Source organism: Cygnus atratus, chromosome 26 (assembly GCF_013377495.2).
Source record: "Cygnus atratus isolate AKBS03 ecotype Queensland, Australia chromosome 26, CAtr_DNAZoo_HiC_assembly, whole genome shotgun sequence".
NCBI classification, from domain to species: domain Eukaryota; kingdom Metazoa; phylum Chordata; class Aves; order Anseriformes; family Anatidae; genus Cygnus; species Cygnus atratus.
Window position 1 is genome coordinate 4,031,523 of NC_066387.1, and position 24,559 is coordinate 4,056,081.

At 52.0% G+C, this 24,559-nt stretch overlaps 1 protein-coding gene across 2 annotated transcripts in view; it reads right to left on the reverse strand.

Moving 5' to 3' along the window:
• Positions 1–653: 653 nt before the first annotated feature.
• MARCHF2 (membrane associated ring-CH-type finger 2) overlaps positions 654–24,559 on the reverse strand; it is a 38,290-nt gene continuing 14,384 nt past the window's right edge. For both annotated transcript variants that reach the window (XM_035568191.2, XM_035568190.2), the window contains exons 3-5: positions 21,631–21,826; positions 6,535–6,744; positions 654–3,870 (exon numbers count right to left, since the gene is read on the reverse strand). In XM_035568191.2, coding sequence (XP_035424084.1) covers positions 3,712–3,870; positions 6,535–6,744; positions 21,631–21,826 — 565 coding nt within the window. In that variant the 3' untranslated portion in view covers positions 654–3,711. The remainder of the gene's footprint in view (positions 3,871–6,534; positions 6,745–21,630; positions 21,827–24,559) is intronic.

The window sequence follows — 24,559 nt, forward strand, 5'->3', positions numbered from 1 at the left end:
ACTTTTTGATGGGAGAAATTGGAGACATACGTGGTTTTTTGGTCATAACTAGGGTTAGGGTTAAGGTTACTGTTAGGGTTGTTGGGAAAGAGAAAGCGCAGAGTCCTGCTGTGTGTGGGGTTGCGTAAAGGCTCCCAAAGGGAGTTCAGGTCTACCCAAAGGCTTCCAGTGGGAGCACTTTTTGATGGGAGAACTTGGCAACGTACGTGTTTTTTTGGGTCATAATTAGGGTTAGGGTTACAGATCAGTTTGTTTGGAAAGACAGAAAGCGCAGAGTCCTGTTGCGTGTTGGGTTTCGTACAGCAGCGCATACACTTCACTGGGGCAGCACCAGCAGCAGAGGTCAGAGCCTCCCTGGGGCTGCATTGCAGGGTCACCAGGAGCAATCTGTGCAGCCCCGTGCCCATCCTGGTGAGGCCGTAAGGAGCCTCTTGTCCCAAAACTCACCTTACTTGGCTCACACTAGGCAAGTTTCTGTGCACAGACAAGAAAAAAGCCCTGGGATTTGTCCAGCTTCGGCTTCAACACAAAACCTTCTGCAAGTTCTCCTGGAGGCAGTTAAGGAAAGCTGCCCTGGGAAGGCAGCATACATGGCTCATTATCACAGAGATAGCCTGGGCCCTCCCGTCTCCTCCAGTAACAACACAACAGCCCAAAGTTTGTCTCACTTTTATTTACATAATTGCACAGCCCGTTTCCCCATGACACTGGAATGTGGCGGGTCAGAGACACTGATTTCCCACATTCACAAGCTGAACATCTCCTCTGGGAAGAAGGAGAAGAACTCAAAGAGTCACTATTGGGTTTTGCAGGGGCACATGCAACAACTCCAATTATTGGCAACTACAATAAAGACAATGAAGCAGAGAGGGAAGCCATGGCCGTGCAGCAGCACAGGGCCAGGGCCCATCTGCCCCAGCCAGGGACTTCTGGCTTTCACAGTTGCGTATTTGGATCAACAGTGGGTTTCCTAGCTGAAACACTGGCTCCTTGAAGTCCTTACCATGGGAACGTGGTGTGGGAGTGCACATCCTTACATACCTGCCAGAACTAGATGCGTTGGAAGACAAAGCTCCTGGGAGGCAGCCAGGGCTGGGAAGGTTAAACCAAATCCCCAAATTTTTGTTGCAGCGGGAATGTCTTGGTGACACAGGTTTTGTTAGGACAGGCTGAGTGCAGGGGTACCTAGGACAAGGCAGAGTGGTGCTGCGGTGCCCACTGCCAAGGGACGGGAGGCAGCACCCGCATTGGATCTGCAGCTCCCTTCCCGCAGTGCAGCCAGCAGAGCCGGGGGCAGAGGGCCCACTGCAGGGCCTTGGTGCACAGACAAACCTTCACGCAGGGGGAGCAGGAGGCAGGAGCTGGGAGCAGCAGGAACAGTTCCTCTGCACAAGCTGATTTGAAGTGAGCACTCGTAGGATGCTGAGGCTTTGCAGGGACTGCCGCTGCAGCTGGACTGAAGAGGCCTCCTCATTGCAAGCCTCCAAGAGCACTAGGGGCCAAGTCCCCCCCTTCATGACAGCTGAAAGGCAGGGAAGGTGCCCGGGGTAAGTAGCAGAAGGGAACAGGCCAGACAGGGCCTAGCAGAGAGAGGGGAGCAGAGACACACAGCCCGGCTGTGCCACAACATTCACCCCGTGATCCAACGAGACCCTCGTGCTCAGAGCAGAGACCTGCCCAGAGCAGTACGCTGGGGCACACAGCTGCACAGGTGTTGCTGCAGGATGTGCTGGGATATCACTGAGCCACATGAACAACCATGGGACAGGAGATAAATGGAGGAAAGCAAACATAAAGCCAGCCCTGGGGCTGGAGCGATCCTATTCGGAGAGAGAGGATACTGGCCACTGCTGCTCATGTCCACCAGGGACTTCCAGCCTAGGGTCAGGCAGAAAAAAAAAAAAGAAAAAAGAAAAAAAAGAAAACCAACAACAACCAGGGAACAGGAGCACGCAAGAAAAAATATCCAGCTTTGCAGCTAGAAGGAAGCAGGAATAGCACGTGGTGCTGCAAATTCAAGAAATTACAGGCCTCAGTCTTGCAGGGCATCAACTGATCCACTTGGGATCAGCAAAGGAACTGAGGGACATGCTCTGTGACCACCCCCTGCAACGACACCCTTGGAGACTGCCTCCTCCCTGCTTTCTACCCTCACTGCTGCAGGACCAGGAGCCGTCTCATGCTTGAGCAGCTGCACACACCTCCGGAGCACTCAGCAGAGCAGTGCCAATGCTGGCATCCTTACGGTCCGTTCTGCAAGCAGGGCTCGGGAGAGCACAGCACCAAACACAGGCAATGCCTGGCACAGCAGCGAGGAGCTGGAGAGGCAACGACTAACACCAAGCTCAGGAAGAGGGAGAGACTCTCTGCTATGTGCTAGAGACCCGCAGCAGATTGGCCACTCCGGGGTAGAGGGGTTTGGTAGCTGGGCATGCTGGAAATGCAGGAGGATGAAGGAGGAGGAGGAAAGCCAGCCCTGCAAGGAAAGGGACCCGGAGCCTGTACTCCTCTGGGAACCAGTGAACTTGGGGTGTTTTGCTAGAGGACACATAATGGGCAGGCAGCGATTTCAGGGATGAACCAAATGACAGCAGCTCCTCTGCTGCCAAGGAATGTGCAAATAAAACGCACAGAGACAGCCGAGATGTCCTGCCGAGAGCTGCAGAGCATGGCCTGTCCCTGGAAGGTATGTGTATAACTGACACTACAAGAGGTCCAGCCTCAAGATTGTGTAAGGACATCAGCAAAAACAGAGACTCCTATTCTCAGCTTTTGGGGTTGGGAAAGAGCCTTTCTGAACCTTTTAAAAGCAAAAGGCAATGGTGGGTTTAGCTAGTACGAGCCATCGCTTCCCACCCTCAGATCCTCCATCTATCTACCTTTGTCAGACAAGCCAAGAGCTGAGCGCATCTGAGTCCTGGGGATGAGCCAGGATCTGCAGGGAAAGCATTTTGTGAGATCACGTCTGCACAGGAAAAGATTTTCCGATTTTGAAACTTATTTTGAAATTCTCAAAATTACAGTACTTTACAATACAAAATGTCTCCATTCAGTATTATGTCATTTTACTCCTTCTGGGATTATAATAATTATTAAAAACACGTAACTTTCTAGAAAGCACAGAAACACCACGAAAGAGACCAAAGAGTAACGGGAAAGGCTGCTGCAATATTATCAAAACCAATTTAGTGCAAAGGAGAAGGGACTTTCAAGAACGGTCAATGAAAAGTGTTCTTTATACGCTCATTTAGAGAAAAGGCATAGATTTAACCTCTGAATGAGATCAGGCTGCCAGCTTCTATACTGAAGCTTAGAACATCAACACAAAAGGACTGAAACACAATATTCATGGCCATTAAAAAATAATATTATATATAGATATATATATATATATATGTGAGAGATTTTCCACGTATGGTATTTAGTTATAGGAAAGTGTCCCTGCAGACAGGCATATTCCGCCACCTGGCTCTTTTGGGCCGTTTCACATGACAGACCTTTATTATCTGTGTTTGCCATAGTATAAAGTACATGCTGACTGCGAAGTCCCTTCGGGTGGGATGATTGCTCTCTAGTGCTTCCATGGCTGCTGCGCTCCCTGCACGCGTGGGGAGACCCGGCCCTGTCTGCTTCTGCTGGCCCCGGAGGGCCGCCCTCACCTTGGCCGCGGGCGCAGCCACGCGGCGCGGCGCGAGGCGGCCGCGGCACAGCTCAGACGGTGGTTTCATCCGCGGTCTTCTTCAGGAGCTTGGCGGAGAGCAGGGAGTGGGGCACGGGGTGAGGGCTCCGCGAGGCCGGAATCATCAGGCGGACTTTCTGGTTGGTCCTTCGCCACTCCGAGTACAGCTGGCAGTGGTAGCGGAACGAGACCTGGCGGGCAACAAGGCGGCAGTCCGGTTACAGGCGGAGGGCCGGGGAGACACAGAGAGCATCCGCCCTGCGCAGGCTCTGCTCTCATCTTGTTCCACCAGCACCCCCCTGCCGAGCGATGCAGCACTGACCCCAAAACGGTTTGGGGTACTCCATCTCCCAAGCCTCTAATGAGGAATAAATTAATTCGTGCTAACAGCAGGATAAGCATAAGCATGGCATGGCCAAAGGGGCTTTCTGGGCAGCACCAGGATGGGACTGGAGGTGCCTGCACCAGCCTGGCCCAGGGGCAGGAGCTGGCCCTGCAGTTTCAGAGCAGCCCTGCAAGGGGGAGCTTTGAGCTGCACTTTCCCCACGGGCGGCGCTTCTTGCTGTGCCCTTTTGCAATCACAAACCCCACTACACACTTTCTCACAGCTCCTGCCAATTCCTTAGCTTTGAAATTAAACGTTTCTAGATTTTTTTTTTTGAGGAAGGAATAAAAACAGCATATATTTCCTTGCTATTTTCCTAGAAATTGTGGTAAAGAAAATTAAATACTGAATCCAGTCAGCCACTCATCAGAGCTTTCTCATTTTGTAAAAGAAATATCGTCTCATTTAACTGACAAGTAGGAAGAACCAGGAACCAGGTCAGGCAAGGGAACATCAGTACTCCCACTGCTTTTGTATAAGACTGAGACATCTGCTATAAGAGGCAGAGCTGCGCCACAGCATTGGGGTAATCCAGCCTACTGATCTGTGCTCCCCTTCTTCCTGCAGCAGAGGTACAACTGTGGGAATAAGGTTGTTTGCATATAAACAAGAAGCAAATGGATCTTGCAGTCTTCAGAGAGCATGCAAATGAGGAGCTAAGTAATGTAAACCTCACGGAAAGATCCTGCTCCACAGGAAGGAGCTGCAAGCTCGGCCGTGGCATCTCTTGCAATCCTCACGCTGATTACAGCACATCACCACCGACCGTGTAACAGCCCTCTGTGTCACACAGCCCACAGTGGCACAGGGGAACTGCAGCTGAATACAGTGAAGCTGAATAAAGGGGCTCCACTTAACATCCCTCCCTGTTTAAGGAAGTGGGAAGCACAGCAGAAGTAGAGCAATTTGAGTCATGACGCATTATATCACAGAAAACACTTTTCCGTTTCCTCCAGATTTGGGGCAGCACCAGACTAGTCCTGGGACAGAGAAGACGGAAGCACTTCCTCTTAAGGTCTCCAATTTTAGTTTGGCTTTCTACAGAAGTGAACCTTACGCAGCCATGTGTCAGAGCCTTTCTTTCACAGCTCACTGCGCATTGCCATCTCTGTGTGTTTCGACAGCAGCATGTGTCCCACCAAAGGGAAGGCTGAAGCCCCAGCTCACCCTTCCTTGGCACCAGGATCTGCATGGGATTAGTTGCAAGGAATGTCCTAACCCCAGAGAAAGCTCTCTTTCTGAGAGATCAGAGCATCAGATGGCAGGCAGGCAGGCTGTGGCATTTTTACTGACTGCAGAACTGCCATCTTTTAGGGTCCCACCGCTTCTCTCCCAGTGACTGCACCCCTTCCCTTCCCAAAATGGTGCAAGTGGCCAGAGAAGGGTACTGACAGGACTCGAGCACATGCAGGGCTGAGAGGAGGAGAGCTGAAATGAGATTCAAACCCAGAAACCCACCTGATAACAGAATGTGAAAGAACTGAACTGGAAACAGAGGGAGGAGCCCAGCTCCTCCGGGGTCTCAGCTGGGACCGCTCACGGGTACGTGCTGCACCACGAATTTGTGTTTGCTTTCCTGCTATTCTGGCCCTGCTCCAAGCTGCAAGCTCCTGGCTGCCTAGCTCAGCATGTCCAGAAGAAAGTACAGAGAGGCATCTGTGGGAAGCCCTTTCCCAGCATGGAGCAGTTAAACATCCAGACAGCATCGAGTGCAGGTTCCCACTGGTCCCCAGCGCCTCCAGCCCCAGCAGTGCAGCTGTAAAGCAGCGGTGGTGGGCCAGGGCAGGCTGGCCTCGGCTCAGGGTTCGATTCTGAAAACCTGGTATGAGAATTCAGAGGTCTCCCTGGGCTGGAGCATTCCTTGCACACACCCTTCCATGCTAACAATGCTTTAAAAATATTTTTGCAGGGATTTGTTCAGTTGTGGGCCACAGAGACCCCCAGCAGCCAGTCTGCAGGCAGCTCCTTCAGGCACAAAGCTGCACGGCACAAAGCGTGGAGGGATGTGATGGCAGATTCTTAAGGGATCAAACATTTTCCAGATTTTACTTTTCTCTAAACCACATGGATGCCAAGATTGTGTTTCTGCTCTTTCTTGAAAATAGGAACAGGCACAGCAGCCCCAGCACCAGGTCTCCCCACCCAGCCTCAGCCACGCTTGGGCCCGCCTGTGCCTGGGTACACTACACCCTGGGGAACGTGACTGCTATGTCAATCTGGAAAGGAGATCACCAAGAAGTGGTTTCTCATTCCCAGACAGACCCAGCAGCTCATTTTTAAGTGACAACTTTGACAGCTTCCATTTAAAGACAATTAAATAGACGTTCAAGAGAAAGAGCCCAAGGTTTTCTCACGAGGGGAGTCGCGTTGGCCAGCTGCACCACAGCAGCATGAGCCAAGACTTCAGCCTCCCTTTTGAACAGGAACAAGGCCCCAGGGAGCAGCGAGCAGAGCCCTCTTCCACACTTACCAGCGTCCAAAGGACGTAGATTGTAAAAAGTGCTATAGTTAGTGCTATGAGTCCAATGGCCTCCAGTCGGCTGTTGAACTGCAAATGATCCTGGGCTCCACGAAGACACAGCCAGCCGGAGATTGCTGCCAGAGGAGTAATGAACAGGAAACACACCATGTCACAGAAAAGGGTCCTCTTCTCATTGCGGGGACCAGGATCCTTCAGCCACTGCACGAAGGAAGGTGAAAAATGCATTAGCAGCACACAGGGCACACAGCGGGCTAGCGAAACAGGACTGCTGCACCAGGAAGCTCTCACATGCTCTCTGCAGCCCACACGTACCCGCTGCATCCACTTAACTCACATAAACCATCATAAAAATAGGGCTAGAGCACATCAAGTACATTTTTAATAACCATCAAGGGAAAGGCAAGAGACAACTGAAGAATACGTGGGAGGGAGAATGGCAGAAAACACAGGAGCAGCCCGGGCTCTGCACTGGAAGAGAAGCAGCAGGTAGCAGACAGAGGGAGGTTGGCTCGGTAAAGTCTGGCTTAGTAAAGGTGTGACAGGTCTTGAATTGAGCTTCAGCAAGAACACACCCAGGTCTCTGCAACTGGATGAGGAATTGCCAGAGAGCTGATGGGTCAGGGAGGGCAGGGACAGGGGACATTACAGAGGGAGTGTGCTACAGGCCATCTGTAGAGACAGGTGAGAGAGCAGACTTCCCCTTTTCAGGGACCTGCTTGGTAGAGTACCATGGAACAAAGCCCTGGAGGGAAGAGGGGCCCAAGAAAGCTGGTTAATATTCAAGGATCACCTCCTTCAAACTTGGGAGCGATGCATCCCAACAAAGAAGAAGTTGGGTAAAAACACCAGGAGGCCTGCATGGATGACCAAGGAGCTCCTGGCCAAACTCAAACAGAAATAGGAGACCTACAGAGAGCGGAAGCAGGGACAGAGAGCCTGGGAGGGATACAGAGACACTGTCCAATGCAGCCAGGGATCAGGTTAGGAAAGCCAAAGCCCTTTTACAATTAAATTTGGCCAGGGACATCAAGGGTAACAAGAAAGGATTCTATAGGCACATAGGTGATAAAAGGAAGACTGGGAAAATTGTGGGCCCTATCCAGAAGGAAGTGGGAGACCTGGTCACCCGGAATACGGAGAAGGCCGAGGTACTCAATGACTTTTTTGCCTCATTCTTCACCGACAAGATCTGCAGCCACACGGCCCGGGCCCCAGAAGACAAAGACAGGGACTGGGAGAATGGTGAAACACACAGTGTAGGAGATAGGTGTGAGGCCATCTGAGGAACCTGAAGGTGCAAAACTCCATAGGACCTGATGAGATACATCTGCAGGTCCGGAGGGAAGTGGCAGATGTAGTTGCTAAGCCAGGATCCATCGTATTTGAGAAGCTGTGGCAGTCCAGTGAAGTTCCCACCGACTGGAAGAGGGGAAATAAAACCCCCATTTTTAAAAAGGGGAAAAAGGAAGACCTGGGGAACTACAGTCTCACCTCTGTGCCTGGCAAGATCATGGGGCAGATCCTCCTGGAAACTCTGCTAAGGGACATGGAAAATAAGGAAGTGATTGGTGACAGCCAACATGGCCTCACTAAGGGCAGATCATGCCTGACAAATCTGGTGGCCTTCTACAAGGGGGTTACAGCATTGGTGGATGGGGGAAGAGCAGCAGACATCATCTACCTGGGCTTGTGCAAAGCATTTGACACTGTCCCCCATGATATCCTTGTCTCATAAATTGGAGAGACATGGATCTGACAGAGGGCCCACTCGGTGGGTGAGGAATTAGCTGGATGGTCGCACTCTAAAAGTTGCAGTCAATGGCTCAATGTCCAGGTGGAAGTCAGTAAGGTGTGGTGCCCCTCAGGGGTCAGTACTGGGACTGGTGCTGTTCAACATCTTTGTTGGTGACACATACAGTGAGATCAAGTGCACCCTCAGCAACTTTGCTAATGACACCAAGCCGTGTGGTGCAGCTGACACACTGGAGGGAAGGGATGCCATCCCGAGGGACCTGGGCAGGCTCGAGAGGTGGGCCCCTGAGAGCCTCATGAGGTTCAGCAAGGCCAAGTGCAAGGTTCTGCGTGTGGGTCAGGGGCAATCCCAAGCACAGACACAGGCTGGGCGGAGAATGGATTGAGAGCAGCCCTGAGGAGAAGGACGTGGGGGTGTTGGTGGACGAGAAGCTCGACATGAGCCAGCAATGTGTGCTTGCAGCACAGAAAGCCAACTGTATCCTGGGCTGCATCAAAAGCAGCGTGGCCAGCAGGGCAAGGGAGGGGATTGTCCCCCTCTGCTCTGCTCTTGTGAGACCCCACCTGGAGCCCTGCGCTCAGCTCTGGGGCCTCCAGCACAAGAAGGACAGGGACATATTAGAACGAGTCCAGACGAGGGTCACCAAGATGATCAAGGGGCTGGAGCAGCTCTGCTATGAGGACAGGCTGAGGGAGTTGGGGTTGTTCAGCCTGGAAAAGAGAAGGCTCCAGGGAGACCTTAGAGCGGCCTGCCAGTACCTAAAGGGGCTGCAGGAAAGCTGGGGAGGGACTCTTTGTCAGGGGGTGTAGCGATAGGATAAGGGGTAATGGCTTTAAACTAAGATAGGGTAGGTTCAGATTAGATATTAGGAAGGAATTCTTTACTCTGAGGGCGGTGAGGCACTGGCACAGGCTGCCCAGAGAAGCTGTGGATGCCCCATCCCTGGAGGTGTTCAAGGCCAGGCTGGATGGGGCTTTGAGCAACATGGGCTGGTGGGAGGCGTCCCTGCCCATGGCAGGGGGGTTGGAACAAAGTGATCTTCAAGGTCTCTTCCAACCCAAACCATTCTGTGAACTGGTGCAGGGGCTATGGAAAACCAGAGCTTCAGGGTCTGTGCTCTCAGGGGCACAGTGCTGTCCCTGGGGCCTGAGCAAGCTGCAGCAATGCTGCTCATGGGGAGCCTAGAGCCCACCCGATGCCATCAGTGGGGAACACAAACACCCACGCACCTGGTATGTCCACTGAGACGATGACAGAAGGGAAAAAACATCTCTCTTCAGCAAATAAGAAACCAGGAGTTGAGAAAAGAAAAAAAAAAAAAGGCAAAACGGAAGTGAATAGCTACCAGAAAGCTTTGCACCTGAGCAGGCAAAGTGGGACAGCAACCAAGGAACTGCAGAGTCAGGCTGGCCTTTGAAAAAGAAGGTAATGTAAACTCATTTTCTTTTATGGAATGATCTGTGCCCAAACCCGTGTCTTCAAGTGTAAAAAATTCCAATTCCCAGAGAAAGGCTTCAATTATTTCTAAAGAAAAATCAGCATGACTGTCAGGTCAGGAGGGAGGCAGAACTTGGTGTGCAGGGGGGAAGGTCCCCCATCGCTCTCTCCCAGGTCTCAGGATCACTTTTACAGCTGCTGAAAACTCCACCTTCACAACTGCAAAACCCCCCAAACCCTTCCATTCCCGGTGGTCATCCACTGGCCACCACACGACGGGCAGGCAGAAGAGACCTGCCAGGACTACGACAGAGCCAATTCTGCTGTGTTCCCTCCCGGTTGCAGGCTTGCTGTCTTGCCTCCCACGCATTAAGTGATCCATCATGGGGACTGCACCTTGCTCTCGGTTATAAAGATGCTTTGCAAGTTTTGCAAGTGCTTCTTTCTTGCAGCACTCGAAAATTAGCAGGTAGCAGAAAGAGCACAGCTCTGATGCAGGCAGGTTTCCCTCTGCAGACAACCTCTAAACTGTCACTACTTTTAAGAGCCCTGACTTGCTTCCAAGTGTGGATTCTTTTTAGACAGTTGACTTTTACAACAGCAATTGTTCTAGTTTTCCTGGGATTATGTTATTTTCAGCCTTTCCTTTCCTTTTTTTAGAACAAGTGACTGCCGTTTCTACCAATACCCAGAGTTGTTGCAGTGCATTTTACCATGGGTTTGGTATAGCTGGGCTGCTGGATCCTTCCCTGTTTCCTGCACCAGAACTACTTGGCTTGTTTAGGATTTTTTGCTCAAAAACAAAACAAAACAGAACTGGAGAACATGACCAAAAAGGCAGTCAGAGCAGGGAAAGGAATATCCCCAAGAGATCCAGGGACAGGCAAGCAACACTGACCCGCAAGGGGAGCACGGAGGGATGCCCACAGGTTGGTGCAGAGTTAATCAAGGAGAAAATCTAGCATGAGGGATGTGCAGTAAGATGTGGCAGAGCAGCAAGGGCAGGCTGAGAAGAACTGCAGACGCCTCTCATTGAGACGGGAAAGAGAAGGGAGAGATGGCAGATCCGGGCAAGAAGCAGCACCACAGCTGCAGCGCTCAGGGCTGTGGTAGCAGCATGCTCTGCAGAGGGACACCAAGCTGGATGAGGCCAGAGGAGAGGACGACGTGTAGGAGTCTGGCTAGGAATTTCAGCTGGCAGGACTGACGGAAGCATGGTGCTATTTCAGAGATGTGACCCGAAGCATCTGAGAGACCAAACAGAGCAAAAATGAGGGGAGCTACAGTGTGAACTGAAGAGCACAGACAAGGCAAGGACCAAGCAATGCTGCAATAGGAAAGGTCAAGTGAATAGCATTTTTAAAGCCATTCTGAGCAGGACTGGATGGCCTGACAGCCAGAAGGAAATTCAAGAGCAGCCACAACTGTGGTTTGGACAGGAGGAGCTGGAAGAAGGGAGGCAGCCCTGCGAGTCACCCTCTGCGTGTCTCTGCAGAGGAGATTAGCGGTGATGAGCTGTGAGGGGAAGATAAGGACCACACACACGGTCCTGAGCAGCCCTCGGAGGAAGCGAGGGTGGATGGCAGCTCAGCTGCACGGCAAAGCTGCTCCTACACACAGTGCACGGGCAGCCCCAACGCCCGAGCCCCCAGCCTTGCACCCACCCGTCCTGGCTACGCGGCACTAGGGTGAATGCTGAATTATCCAGACCTGGACTGAGCGCCCTCTAGCAGCAGTCCCAGAGCATCCTGTCCCTGTAAACAAGGACATCTCGGGTCACTTTTGACCCCTGTACAATGAGAATAACAATAGGGCAAATCGGTATTTTATTGAATCTTATTCTATTTATATTCTTTGTAACCTTTGAAGCTCCCCCTTTCTCCCCAAGACAGGAGCCAAACATGTAAAGGCAGGAAGCAAATCAATTTCCTTTTGAAGTAGTTGATTTACTCAGCCAATATGCACTGACACAATAAAAAAAGAATACAATAAGCCACCCTAAGGGCGCAGGGTTTCTGGCATAGCAGCAGTTTAATGCACATGGGACTTAAAATAAACCTTGTAAACAATCCAAAAAGTGGTCAGATTAAACAATTTTTGTAGGGAAAACTGTCAAGTGAACATGGGAAAGCAACAAAAGCACAACTTGATCTTCTTCCAGGCCAAGTCCAAAACCAATTGCTTCCGTGCTGCAAACAAGTGTGAGCCTGAAGGCAGAGAGCCTGATCTGGCCGCTCTGCCCGCTTCGGCTATGCCCTGGCTCCCAGAACACCCTGCTGGGAACAACCACTCTGCTTGCACGACAAGAGGTCCTTCCTGCTGCAAACATACTTTTGTCCTCCAGCACAATCCTGGGGCTTTCTCAGCCCTTCTTCCTACTGGGGTCAGCAGGGCTGTGGAGTGGAGCATGTTTCTTGGACTCACAGCAGGGCTGTGCAATGATGAGTCTCTGATTTTTGGGTGCTCCAGTGCCCACGAAACTAGGCTAAGCACCAGGTGATGGAAGGCAGGAGGAGGAGGGCACATAGAAAAAGGCACCAGCATATCACCAGCTCCTCTGGAAGCCAACGGCAGAGCTCGCGGTGTATCAGAGCAGTCTTCCAGACAGTCCATCCCAGCACAGAGAGCTGGGCGACATCCTGCCACCTGGGAGCAGGGGCATGGACTGACTAGGGAGTGTCCCAGCAGCGCTCAGCACCATGCAGTCTTGCCGGTGGGGTTATAAATGGGTGCTTTAGAATCAGCTGTTATTGATTTTCACAGCTTCCTTATCTTGTGCTGCAAAATGTGCACGGCTGAGAGCTGCGAGCCCATTTCGTGACACACGTTACCTGCAGCGTTCACACAGCGGCTGACAGCAGCCCCGTGCCAAGCAGGACCAGCGGGTGCTCGGGTCTCTCCCTGCCCTGCAGCTGGGCTACCTGCTCTGGTGAGCACCGGTCACAACCACAGCAACCTGCTGACTGTTCCAGCCATCGCTGCCACCACAAACAGGAAACATTTGGCCGCAGGGAGCCACCTGTGTACAAAACATCCTGTGTCCTTCCCGTCCACCAAATCGTTAACCTGTGGCTGCTCGGGTGCCTGTTCCTTTCATTGCTGACCTGTTGCATGCCTACGTAAGGCAGGAAAGAAAAGGGTGACCTGGATTCACAGAAGCAGGACCAGCGCTGTCCTGCCCTGAGAATCGCGCTGATTCAAACACCACAGCTCCAGCAGAGGGACTGTCCCATCCCTTCCCTGCGGGTCCGTGGTGTAACAACTGAAACCTCCTCACAGGCCGCCAAGCCACCTGCGCAGCCCAGCAGGACAGTCCTGCTCCTGTTCCCAAGGCGAGGAACCTTTTCCCATGGAGTACCCAAAGGTCAGGGAGCTGAGGCCAGAAATGCCCCCGGCCCTGTACACAGGGCAGTCAAGTGCCACGGAACAGTTGACCCTCCTCATCCTCCTTTCCCTACCGCACAGCCAGCTACTGTTGATGCTCCGCAAACCTCCAAAAGCTGAATCTCTCCTCAGAGGGGCCTGAGAGCCCCTTCTCCACACCCTCAGCCCAGCTCCAGCCGCAGGGAAGCACGGGGCACGGAGAACAGGAGTGGCACGCACCCCGCTGCAGGAGCGCATGGGACAGGAACCGACTCCAGCCCCCAGCGCTCCTCGAGAAAAGGGCCACACAACCATTTTGCAGAGCTGCAGGTCACCGGGACTCCTCCTTACGTACCAGTGTGTGCTTCTGTGGTTTACCACCATGGGAAATGCCACGCCACGAAATGCACGGATATGGGATCACGGCACCGCCAGCAGCTGCACCCCAGAGGAGCCCCACTCCTAGAGATCCTCAGAGCACAAACAGGGCTGGACAACGCAGTGCAGCCAGAGATGTAAGAAAGATGCTGGTGCCGGTAACTGCCAAGAGAGCAGGGATGAAAATTCCTAGTTTTGGCCTCAGAGAGGCCACTGTGGGTCTGCAGAGCAATGCCAGGGAGTGCACTGAGAAACACCAAGAGGATCGAGGGTGGGAGCTGGGAAAGAACATCTCCAGACAGCACATGCAAGCAAAGAGATGAAGGAAAACATGAGAGAGGAACAAGACTCAGCTGAAGCCAAGTGATTGTTGTTGTTGTTGTTGTTTTGTTTTTTTTTACTAGGTGCTGGGGTCTAACATAAGCTTGCACTGGGAAAGGAGAGAGACCACAGCAACAAGTTGGGGAAGGGGACAGGGGAACATGGAGGAGATGGAGAACAGTGCAGTGAGTTCAGCAGAAGAGTTCAAGGAAAGCAAAGAAAAAAGCCTGTCTGTGAGGAAGATAAGGCTGGAGGAAGGGTGGGGAGAGCCTACGTCACATCTCACTTCTCTGAACTGGAGGGGGGGCAGTGACCGCTGCGCTGGGCACTGCGCCCTAAAGCAAAATTTCTTTTCCTAGTTATACAAGCAGGGCTAATAGGGACATCACTACTGCTCCCTGCAAACCTCATCTTGCTTGTAACGGAGATATCGCATCAGCACCCCTCACAGCTACAGGAGACTTGTGAGAAGGAGCAGGAAGACTGCATGTGGCAGACCCATGGAGGTGTCCTGGGCTACAGTACGACCCTAACAGCCCAACAAACATCTCTGAGAACATGTAACAAGCTTTGCTGCAGACAACGGTTGTGTAAGGAAAGTAAACTTCCAAACAAGACGAAACAAAATTCACTGACCTATATAAAACATCCAGCTTAAGCAAGCCAAAAGCATTAGCAATCAGTGAAAAACAAACATCTTTAATCAAAATTGCATAATAGAACACAAACAGTAGGAACAACAACAACAAAAAAACAACTTGTCAGTCTCCCGTAGTGGATAATACACTTGGAAGGAACTGCTCTGCAGAAGCATAGGGACAGACAGATATTACCAAAGCTGGCGTTTTGAAATAAAGCACATTAACACACATATTGCAGGAAAACACCAGCTCTGAAGACACGGATGCAGAATTCTCTTGAGGCTCCATCATGAGACCTGCCTGCATGGACAGAAATACAGGGAGTGGTTAAGCTGCTCAGTGGTGACAATATGAAACAGTCCTTGGCTGATTCACCAGAGAGGTGTTTTTTGTAATTAGCGAGCTGTCTCATATAAGTTTTGCTTTAGCAATGGTATTAAAGGCTTAGAGAGGCATTATGAAGAAGTCATGCATAACACTCATTAGCTTTTGCTACCAGGATACGTTGGCTTTCAACATCCTGGTAATTTTAGCAAAGCCAGAGCTTTGGCCTCAGCACCAAAAACACACATCCACTCACAACCGAGCCCTGTCATCCTGTTCCTCTCCCTGGGACTTAAATGATGTGTGGACAGAAATGCATCCTTCCTCTTTAACATGGGCTGACGTGTCGCTGGGATTAAACGGCTGCTGCTCTGACACCTCTCCGAGCTGCCAGCCCTGGACATTTCCGTGCAGAGACCTCGCCGTGCACACGGGTTGTCCAGCAGAAGGGATGAGGCTGAGGAGGCAGCACGGGGAGATGAGAGATGGGACCCAACCCGCAGCACGAGTGGGCAGCAACAATTGCTCTGGCACAGCCTGCAATGGGGCAGAGCAGCCCGTAACAGGCTGGGGATTGGAGGTGGCGTTTCCCTTGAACCCACTTAGAAACAGTCAGAGAGGACAAAATTAACAACAGATAAAAGTTACAACACTTTAAGGGTGGTTAATGAACAAGTGAGAGAGGGTCAGTGCCACAGCAAAATACACATGACAAAGAACCCACGGAAAGGAAATACTTTTGCTGATAATCTAAGAAAACAAAGAGGGAACAGTCAGAAAACAAAACCAGGCCAGAAGGGCTCAGGAACAGGGACCGACCCACGCTCCCACCTCACCTGCCTGGCAGCAGCCAGAGAAGACCAGGAGACATGCAGAAGGGCAGCGCTTGCTTGTGGCCACAGAAACAAAGCCACAGCATCACCTTTGATAATGCTTTCTAGAAATGCATGACGCATCAGATCCAGTACCAAATATCCCAATCCACGCAGTTCTGCCCAAAATCCTAGAGGACAAACAATCTTCAGCAGAGAGAGCACCTTGCAAGACAGAACTGGTTTGTGATGGACTGAACCGCAAACCAAAGAAAGGAGTTTATGTGAAAAGGAGAATGCTACGAGGTGGGATATATACACTTGTACAACTAGCTGCCTAAAACAGCGCTTATCTTGGCTCTGTCTAGAGCCAGAAAAAGGCAGGCACCTCCAGACAAGGTGACCCACCCGTACCTAGGTTTCTAAGGAGGCAGGAATGAACTGGTCACCAGAGGCATTTCCTTCTCTCCAGAGACCGTAGGATTCTAAAGAATAAAATGTGGATGAGGCGAATTTAAGGCAGACAAAGCTAGGGCAAATAAACCCAACCTTGCCTGGAGAATTGTGTGACCGTCCATGGCCTGGGAGAAAGCTGTTTAGAATGAAGCAGTGCTACATTTCCAAAGGGCTGTGCTCCTCCTTCCAAAATGCTCTGGCCAACAGAGATATGGATATCTTCAGAAGATGACTCCTGAACACAGGACTCCTAACTACACATTTTCTGCGTCTAACCTCTGAAAAAAAGCAGAAACGACCTGTTCCAGGAAAGCTGCATGCACTGCAACTTGCAGTTTGAATGCTTCACCAGAACCCCTCCCTGCTGAAGCCTTCCAAGAAACACAGCAACCTACTCCGGACTTTATGACCATGTCAGCCATGCTCGCTAGTCTCACAGGTTTAGGTCACTTCCCTGTAGACATACAGATGCACATGAAATTAACATTAATGTAGGGATGTTAAGTACTGGAAAGCCGTCTCTCTCCAAGGCTCTGCAGTCTCATTGCCTGCTGGGGACATGCTCCTCATACGACAACCCTGGTCTGCAACCCTCTTGTGCCAGGGAGCATTTCAAAGAGCCAAGCAGAAGCTGCTCCATCCTCGTGCAGCACAGGCACCAGCTGGCAGCACCCCGCACTGCTGGCTGCAGACCCTTCCTACGCACCCAGGGCTGCTGTTCGACTCCCCATCTTCACCCACAGCACTTCATACATGCCCCCAGAAAAGCATTCAGCCCGTTAGTCTCACAGCATAACAGTCAACAAAAGTCGTCTGTGTTTTTTCAGCTTTCAACTAGCTTCTTAGTTAAAAAATAACTGAATTAGGCTGAACTGCAGGAGGTATCCTCCCCGCACCCACGGGCCAGCCCATGGCTGCCAGAGCTGGCTCAGGGCTCTGACAAGTCCCCCACTCCTGGAAGAGAGATCAGGCATGCTGGCAGCAAACACTGTTACTGTTTTAAAATTGAACAGACCACAACATAAATAAATGGCTAGTTAAAGAAAATAAAAATCCAATTCTATTAAAAAATTATCTTTAATCCATGCTGAGCAAGGTTGCCGTCTTTCCTCTCAAAAGGAGGCTGCAAAATTAAATTACTGTTTGTGAAGTGCTCAGATTATCACAGCAACAAGTGCCCCAAAGAAGCCCACGGGGAAATAAATAATTGTCTTGAGAGCAGGGATGGAAGAGCACACGGCCACACAACACAGCAGGATAAACAAACTTGGCTAGTGTGCACCTTCTGCCCGTGTGCTGATCCTGGAAAACGCAGCCTGTGACCACACAGGGACTACACTGTAATGCAGGCTTACGAGAGGACTGAATTAAAAGCTGAGGCAATTTTGATTGCGGCTTTTCCTAACTTCCAAGAACTTCCTGCAGCTTCTGCAGAAGCATTTCAACTCAGCCATGCAGCCTCCCCACAGCTTTTGCTAAAACGCTTCCTCCAGTCCCCAGTCAGCAGCTTCGGCCTCCCTCCTGAGAGCTCTTCAGACCGGCTCTTCTCCCGGCCCTGGTCCGCATCCCACTTATCCTCTGCTCAGCAATTCCTAGTTTGACTTCCCAGCTCTTTAGCAGCTGAAGGAGAGGTTTCACTTGCTCGGCCATCCGGGACCGTCCCTTTCCCCGCATCACCAGCTCCTCGCCCGAGCACGCAGCCACTTTCCCAGCAGCCAGGGCCCAGCTCAGGCCCGAGGCGGCCCCGCGAGCTGCCCACGGCCGGTGCCAGAGCCCTGAGAGCCACGGCGGGGGCTTGGCGAGCGGCAGGGACGGGGCAGGCTCCAGGGGAAGCTTTGCTCCGTGGCTGCAGGCTCAGAGCTCTCCGACCGTCCCAGGGCTGAGGCTCTCACGGCGTGACAGAGGTGCTCCTTAGCACGTGCCAGCCATTTTTACTCGGGAAACAGCAGGTTCTCAGCACAGCTGCTAACCAGCACGCTCACACGCCAGCATCACTTCCCCGAAAGTTTCAAAACGCTCCCTACCCCCCACACCGTCAGCCGGGAGGGGAGAATTGCTCAGATAAGGCGACTGAGGGAAGCGTGTCATTTTTGAATGACTAAGCGGCCTCTTTCCCTGGCCCTCTTCTGAGAAATAGACGAACAATTTGGGGCTGAAACTTCCCAAAAATATTTGGTGAAGAGTTTCAGTCCAATCTGCCATGGGGATGAGGTCACACCAGGCTGCAGACAGAGGGTATTAGTGGGAAGTGCTGGCAAACTGGCAGAGCAGTTATGGGCTGTTTCAGAAGGGCTCTGCGCGAAGAGGAAAAAGAAAAAAGAAAAAAAAAAAAGCAGAAACTGAACTGCAGGGCAATTTCCCTAGGCTCCAGGGGCAGGGATCAGTGCATTTGCGTTGTACAGCGTGGTGCAAGCCGTACAGCCAACATACGTGGTCTTGCCAGCCAGGTGAACAATTTTGGGAAATTCTGGAGCAGGCTGCCACCTCCAGATTAATTAAGGCGGGCTACAGCTGCTCCTTGAGTCAGAGAAAAAGCTCGGTGCCAACAAACCACAGGCAAGGGACTTGCTCGGGGGCCGTACGATGACAAGCTGCAGTTAGGCTCTGCTCCGGGGTAGGGATCGCCCTCAGCCAGGTAACGGGCGACTTCTCAGCCAGCCTCCGAGCCGCTACGGGCACCCAAGACAACCTGCTCCCAGCAGAGCAGGGCACATCATCCCCTCCTCCTCTGCCCTCCCAGACTCTCCCCAGGTACGAGAAGTAACAAATAATCGGCTTCTCAAACCCTTTGGCAGCTATCGATCGGTCAGTAGTGGCTGGAGGCTCTGTTCCTGCCTGTAACCAGCGGCATTTCTCTTGCATTTGAGGATCGTGAAATGCTGCCTCACCGTGCACTCAGCGCTCACTGCCCCATGCTCCTCGCACAGAGTGCTTGCCGGTCACAGTTTGCTGGCAAGCTCCAGCTTGGAGGGACTCAGCACAGGTTTCAAGAGGAATTAAAACCTCCTTCACCCAGCTTGGGGCCCGGTGGACCCGCGGGCGCTGCTGGCACCGTCGCAGCTCACTCCTCTGCCTGCCGGGGGCACAAGGGTCAGTGGCAGAGGAGAAACTCCTCCAGCACATGCCTGTCTTTCGCCTTTTATTCACGTGTGCAGTTTTCTAAGCCTGTACTAGTTACGAGGTGCTACAGCATCTGTGAACTACGTCTAAATGCACTGCCACATGTTTGTTTCTGGGCCTGAATACTTTAGTAGCTCTTAAGCTAAAACATCTGAAACCCGCACTCAAAATTTTGGCCCGTGTAAGCCCTAACCAGCCCACTGTTACTGGGCTTGCCTGCAGCACGTCCTCAAGGCCGAGATATGGCCCTTCCCAAGTGTTTTGGCCCTTCCCAAGTGCTTTAAAGCATTGGCTTTCAACCTCTGAAACAGTCATTTCAAAGGTTTTGGTCAAAGAGCCGTTTTATGTGTTTCAGCAGCTGGGAGCAAAGTGATAAGTCTCAGACAGCACTAACCACTGATGTAATGCTCTTTCACAAATTGCTTCTCTAAAGACATGATTCAGTTTAGCACCACAGTCTAAAGCCACCTCCTGTATGGGGCTGCCCTGTCAGTGACAGTCAGCGGGACACTAAGCAGTCATCATTAAAACTGAGCGTCAGTTTTGCAAAATGAAGACTGAACGGTTCTCCAGCCAGGGGGCCCTTTTGCCCTGCCAGCTCTCCAGGCACCCAGAGGAGATAAAAACGTGGGAAGCAGAGCACGGCTGCAGACAGGAGTGGGCAGCGTCGCTTCCAGAGCGAGGTGGGATGGGAACGAAGTAACCTCTGGAATTAATGGGAATGGGAACAGATACAGGAAAAGCAATTTACCATCGCAACTGTGACTCAGTTTTAATCTGGATGATGGAGCAGGGGGAAAGACAGAGTGGGCTACGAGCAGTCACAGAAACCAGAATTAACCTCACACACACTTCTGGTGGCAGGCACCGACAAATCTCCGGTAGCTGGCAGGTAACGAGCCTGTCGTTGGGACTCCGCTCACAGACCTCCTCCTGGAGCCTCACTGACGACAGAGTAGCAGCACGGCTTCGCCACGGTTTGAAATAATAAACAGGAAAAGCAACTTTTGAAAGGAAACCCAGAGCTATGTCCAAACCCCACCAGAGAGGCACCTGCAGGGGCAGGGTGCAGACAGCAAAGGGGAGCATCCGTAGTGGCAGCTCCAGGTGACATTTTCCCATTTTCCTCGTTGCTGATGGCTGCAGTACTTGGGGGGCTTCTAACTGCAAATCCTCTCCCTCGGGCCAACACCTCCCTGCAGTGCACGTGGCCTCTAGTGAGCACCCACGCCCAGCCCAGCAGCATGCAGACACAGGCAGTGAACAGGACCCAAACAGTGAGGCACAAAGGACCTTGCTTTGCTCTCCCAGGCTGCACCTCAGTCATGCCTGTGTCACCTTCCACCTGGTCCTGCAGCACCCTTAGAAACACCAGCCATATCTACATCAACTGCTCAGCTGCCAGCACCACTCGAGCTTATTTAGACAGAATAAACTGCCTTCTGAAACAAACCCCAGTACAGCCTCTGGTACTGTAAGGCACTCATTTACTTATTCCTCTTTGGGGACCTGCACCTGAATTCTGAGGACAGAGGACGGCCTGGCCCAGCTGCCCTTGTTCCTCACGTGTAAGGGGCCTCATTGCAGGCAGCTACTATAATCCCTGGGGGAGAAAGGAAGACTTAAAGGCGAGCACACCAGACCACCTAAATGGAGGGAAGGAAGAAAGCACTGTGATTAAAAAAAAAAAAAAAAAAACACAAAAAAACAAGAAAACACACACAAAAACACCACAAAGCACATATAAACACAACAAAACACTAACTGCAGCCTGGACTGTGCCATCCATCTCCATGAGGCTGATGGACCCATCAGAAGCCTGGTCCCCCCTAGGGCAATGCAGAGAGGAGTGTAAGGGCTGGCTGGGCCACGTCCTGCCTCCTCCGGCTTTGGGGAGCACGGGACAGCGACAGAGCTACTCAGGACACCTCAGCTCAGCAGGAAGGAGCCAGACAAATGCTTTCAAGCACACATCAGTATTACTCAAGGAGTGTGTGTCCCTTATGAACAATGCCAGCAATCGCCACATCTCACTTTTCAGAGCAGACCATGACAAGGAAGTCACATGCAAGAGAGCTGCACTCATGTAACACTGAGATAAGATTAAAGCCAACAGGAAAAAAGACTCATATTTCTGAAAGCTTCATATTTCAGAGGGTTGAGTGGTGACCTCTGCGTTTGGATGCTCAGGCATCAAAGTATCTCTACCAGTGCAGTGCTTTCTGCAGCTCAACAGCCCGCTGTCGGTAGGTAGCACATGGGGGGCTTCACAGATAAGGGCTGCCCCAAACATTGCTGCTGCATTTTCACAGCTATGTCACTTGTCTGATAAAAGACTTGATCCCTCTGCACAAATAGTTCTTTGTGACTAGTAAAGTACTGCAAGGAGGAGGAGACAGAACCACAGGGGCAGTAGGGCAAATCAGTCATTTTTCATCAAATGGTAAGGAAATAAAGTGAAGCAGGAAGAAAGCAGTACCTCTGTCAAAGGTCTCGGTCTTCTCTCTACAACAAATTCTGTGTGGCAGAGCTCACAGTAACTTGTGTTGGAGGAGGATAACCATTTTTCCAGGCAGCTCTTGTGCACGGTGCCCAGTGTTCCTGTGCAGTCACATGGGGAAAGCAGTCCCTCCCCATTTCCACCTTCGTGACAGATTCGACAGATGGGACCGTCACTAAAGAGGCAGACAAACAGAATGAAATCACGGTCAGAGCAGACACAACGACACGGCCACATCCGGAGATCAGGGTGAGACCCCACCGGGCCCCAGAAGGGCGCACACGCAGCACCCCTGGGTGGCAACACGCACGGCCCAGGCTGCAGCTCCACTCGCGCTGGGCAGCGGCTGACACCGACCCCAAGACCGGTCCCGAAGTGCTGACACAAGTCCAGAGGCCCAAAGCAAAGCCTGACGACCCCCAGTCAGAGAGTGCATTGCATGCCCCCAACCACCTGGACCCCCTCCAGAGGTTTGCAGTCACATTCGTGTTTATCAGACCACCTGCCCGCTCTCAAGCGGAGCCTCTGCCCTCCGTCCTGGGTTTGGCAGTACCTGAGAACAAGGGATATCTAACATCAAAACCGTGCTGATCTTGAAAGCTCATCTCTCTAAGGACGTTTAATGGCAAGAAGTCACCCAGACCAAGCACAGAAACCTTCTGCTTGTCCCAGCGCAGTACCCACTGAGCATCCTGGCTGGTTGCTGCCACGCAGAACCCGTCGCAGCCTTTGGGACTCCCGGCGGCTGCAGAAACACCTCAGTGCTTCAACAGCCACCACTTCCCACCCCTCTTGGCTAGAGGCCTCAACCCACAGACCCAAATCCCTTGATGGTGCTCACGATCTGCTCTCTTGGGATCTCACAGAGTCAGAAATGCTTTACAAGCTAGGTTGTGTACTACTCTCTAGTTCCCGTCCTGTAAAAAACAAGGTTTTCCACGCCCCTCAGATTTACAGACCTGTGCCATATCCTGCCCAGTCATGTCTTTCATGAGCAGAGGAGTCCTAGCCTATTCAATCACACCTCAGAAACACCTCCACCTCTCGGATTGCCTTCGCTACCCTTCCCTGTACCTTTTGCATTTCTAAAACATCCTTTTAAAGCTGCAGGGACCAGAGCTGTACGGTTTTCAGGATACGTGCACACCAGGGATTTTTGCAGCGACTACGTTCTGTCCTTTGTTGATTCCTAAATCCTCGCAGTTTATTTGTTTTTTGGTCTCTGCTGGAGCTTGCACATCGCTGCCATGTGCCTAAGATCTCCTTCCTCTGAACCCATGAGCACACACGCAAATCCAGGATGGTTGTCCTTCAGCTGCCTCATTTCACACTGAACTGCACCTATTGATCTAGCCTGCAGTCACTTCCAGTAAGGTTTGGTTGCCTTAAGCTAGGCAGCTAGAGCCATTTTAGGTGCAAGGACATCCTGGCTGGCCTCCAAAAGCACAGGTTTCCTGGAAGCCCTGTGCCACATCTGCCAGCCCCATGATGAAGTCTTGGACTCCCTGGAAAACCTGCAATGGCTCTAGACTTCAAAGTCCACTAGTCTCCACAATTCCATACATCTCCTCAGCATTCAGGAATAAAACGCTGGACAACAGATGCCCAATCCAGCTCTACCCTTCCTGAACCATGAGAGCTAGTCATTCACTGGTGTCTCACTTTCCTGCCTTCCAACCATCTCTCACACAACAACCTCTCTCCTATATCCACAGCCACACAGGTTTGGGAGCGGGAGGCAGGGTGAGAAAGGAACATCTTTTGTTGGAAGGCCCTGTTAAACACCCTCTGGAAATGCAGGTGAGCTATATCAGCTCCCACCTTTGCCCACGCGCTGCTGACAGTACAAAGCCACACTAATCTCACCTTCCAGCACACACCTGTCTCCTACGCTGACTTGTGGGGGACTGCAACAGAGCAGAGTCAGGACAAGCAATTTGCAGTCTTCAAAAGCAGCAGCACCGTTTTCATCAGTCTGCGCAACCAGAGGCAAGAACAAAGCCCCGTGGAACAGACCTGGGAACACAGCGCACAGGGAAGGAGCACACTGGGGAAGAACATCGGTGGGACACGAAGGGCTGAGAAGGGCCAGCAAGGAAGTGCACTTCAGCTCAGCAAAGCAGAAGCAAGACTCCTCTCCTGGACGTGCACCATAGGGTACACCCTCCGTACTCACACCCCTCTGCGAGCCAGCAAGATCATTCCTCTGGTGACACAGCTCTGAGCCCTCCTCCTCATGCACATCCACACACACACTCACACAAAACCCCTTCCCCTCAGAGGGAAGGCAATTGTCCACATCCCACAGCCAGCCAGCTACCAGATGCTTCCACAGCTAACGTGCATCTGAGCAGAGCAGGGGAGCCGAGCCCTCGATGCGGTGCATGGGCCAGGGGCCCAGCAAGCACCAGGGAGGCTGGAGGCCTGGCACCCTCGCAGGCAGGGCAGCCAGGGGCTTCCCTTCACTCTTTGCCAGCTCGCCACATGCAAGAAGACCCAAGCCTTGCGCACAAGCACTTCTTTCTCAGACTTTCTCCACCTCACGTCACCCTCACCTGTGATGCTTTATCACGTTTAGGGCTCCGAAGTAACGTACACTCCTGTGCCACCCCCTTCTCTCTGCCAAACACCACCGACCTTAGTCTCCTAATTGTTACATGCCTTTTATTTAGGGGACTTCTTCAGCAGGAACAATCCCCACCACAGGGGTCTGGAGAGGTGGTGGAAACTCCATCCCCAGAGGCACTGGGAACTGCGCTGGACAAGGCTCTGAGCAGCCTGCCCCCACTTTGAAGTCGGCCTTGCTCTGAGAGGAGGCTGGCCCAGACAACCTCCAAAGGGCCCTTCCAACCGGGTTTATTTGGAGATTCTCCGACCACTATTGCCGTAAAGCTCAGTGCTGTACCAG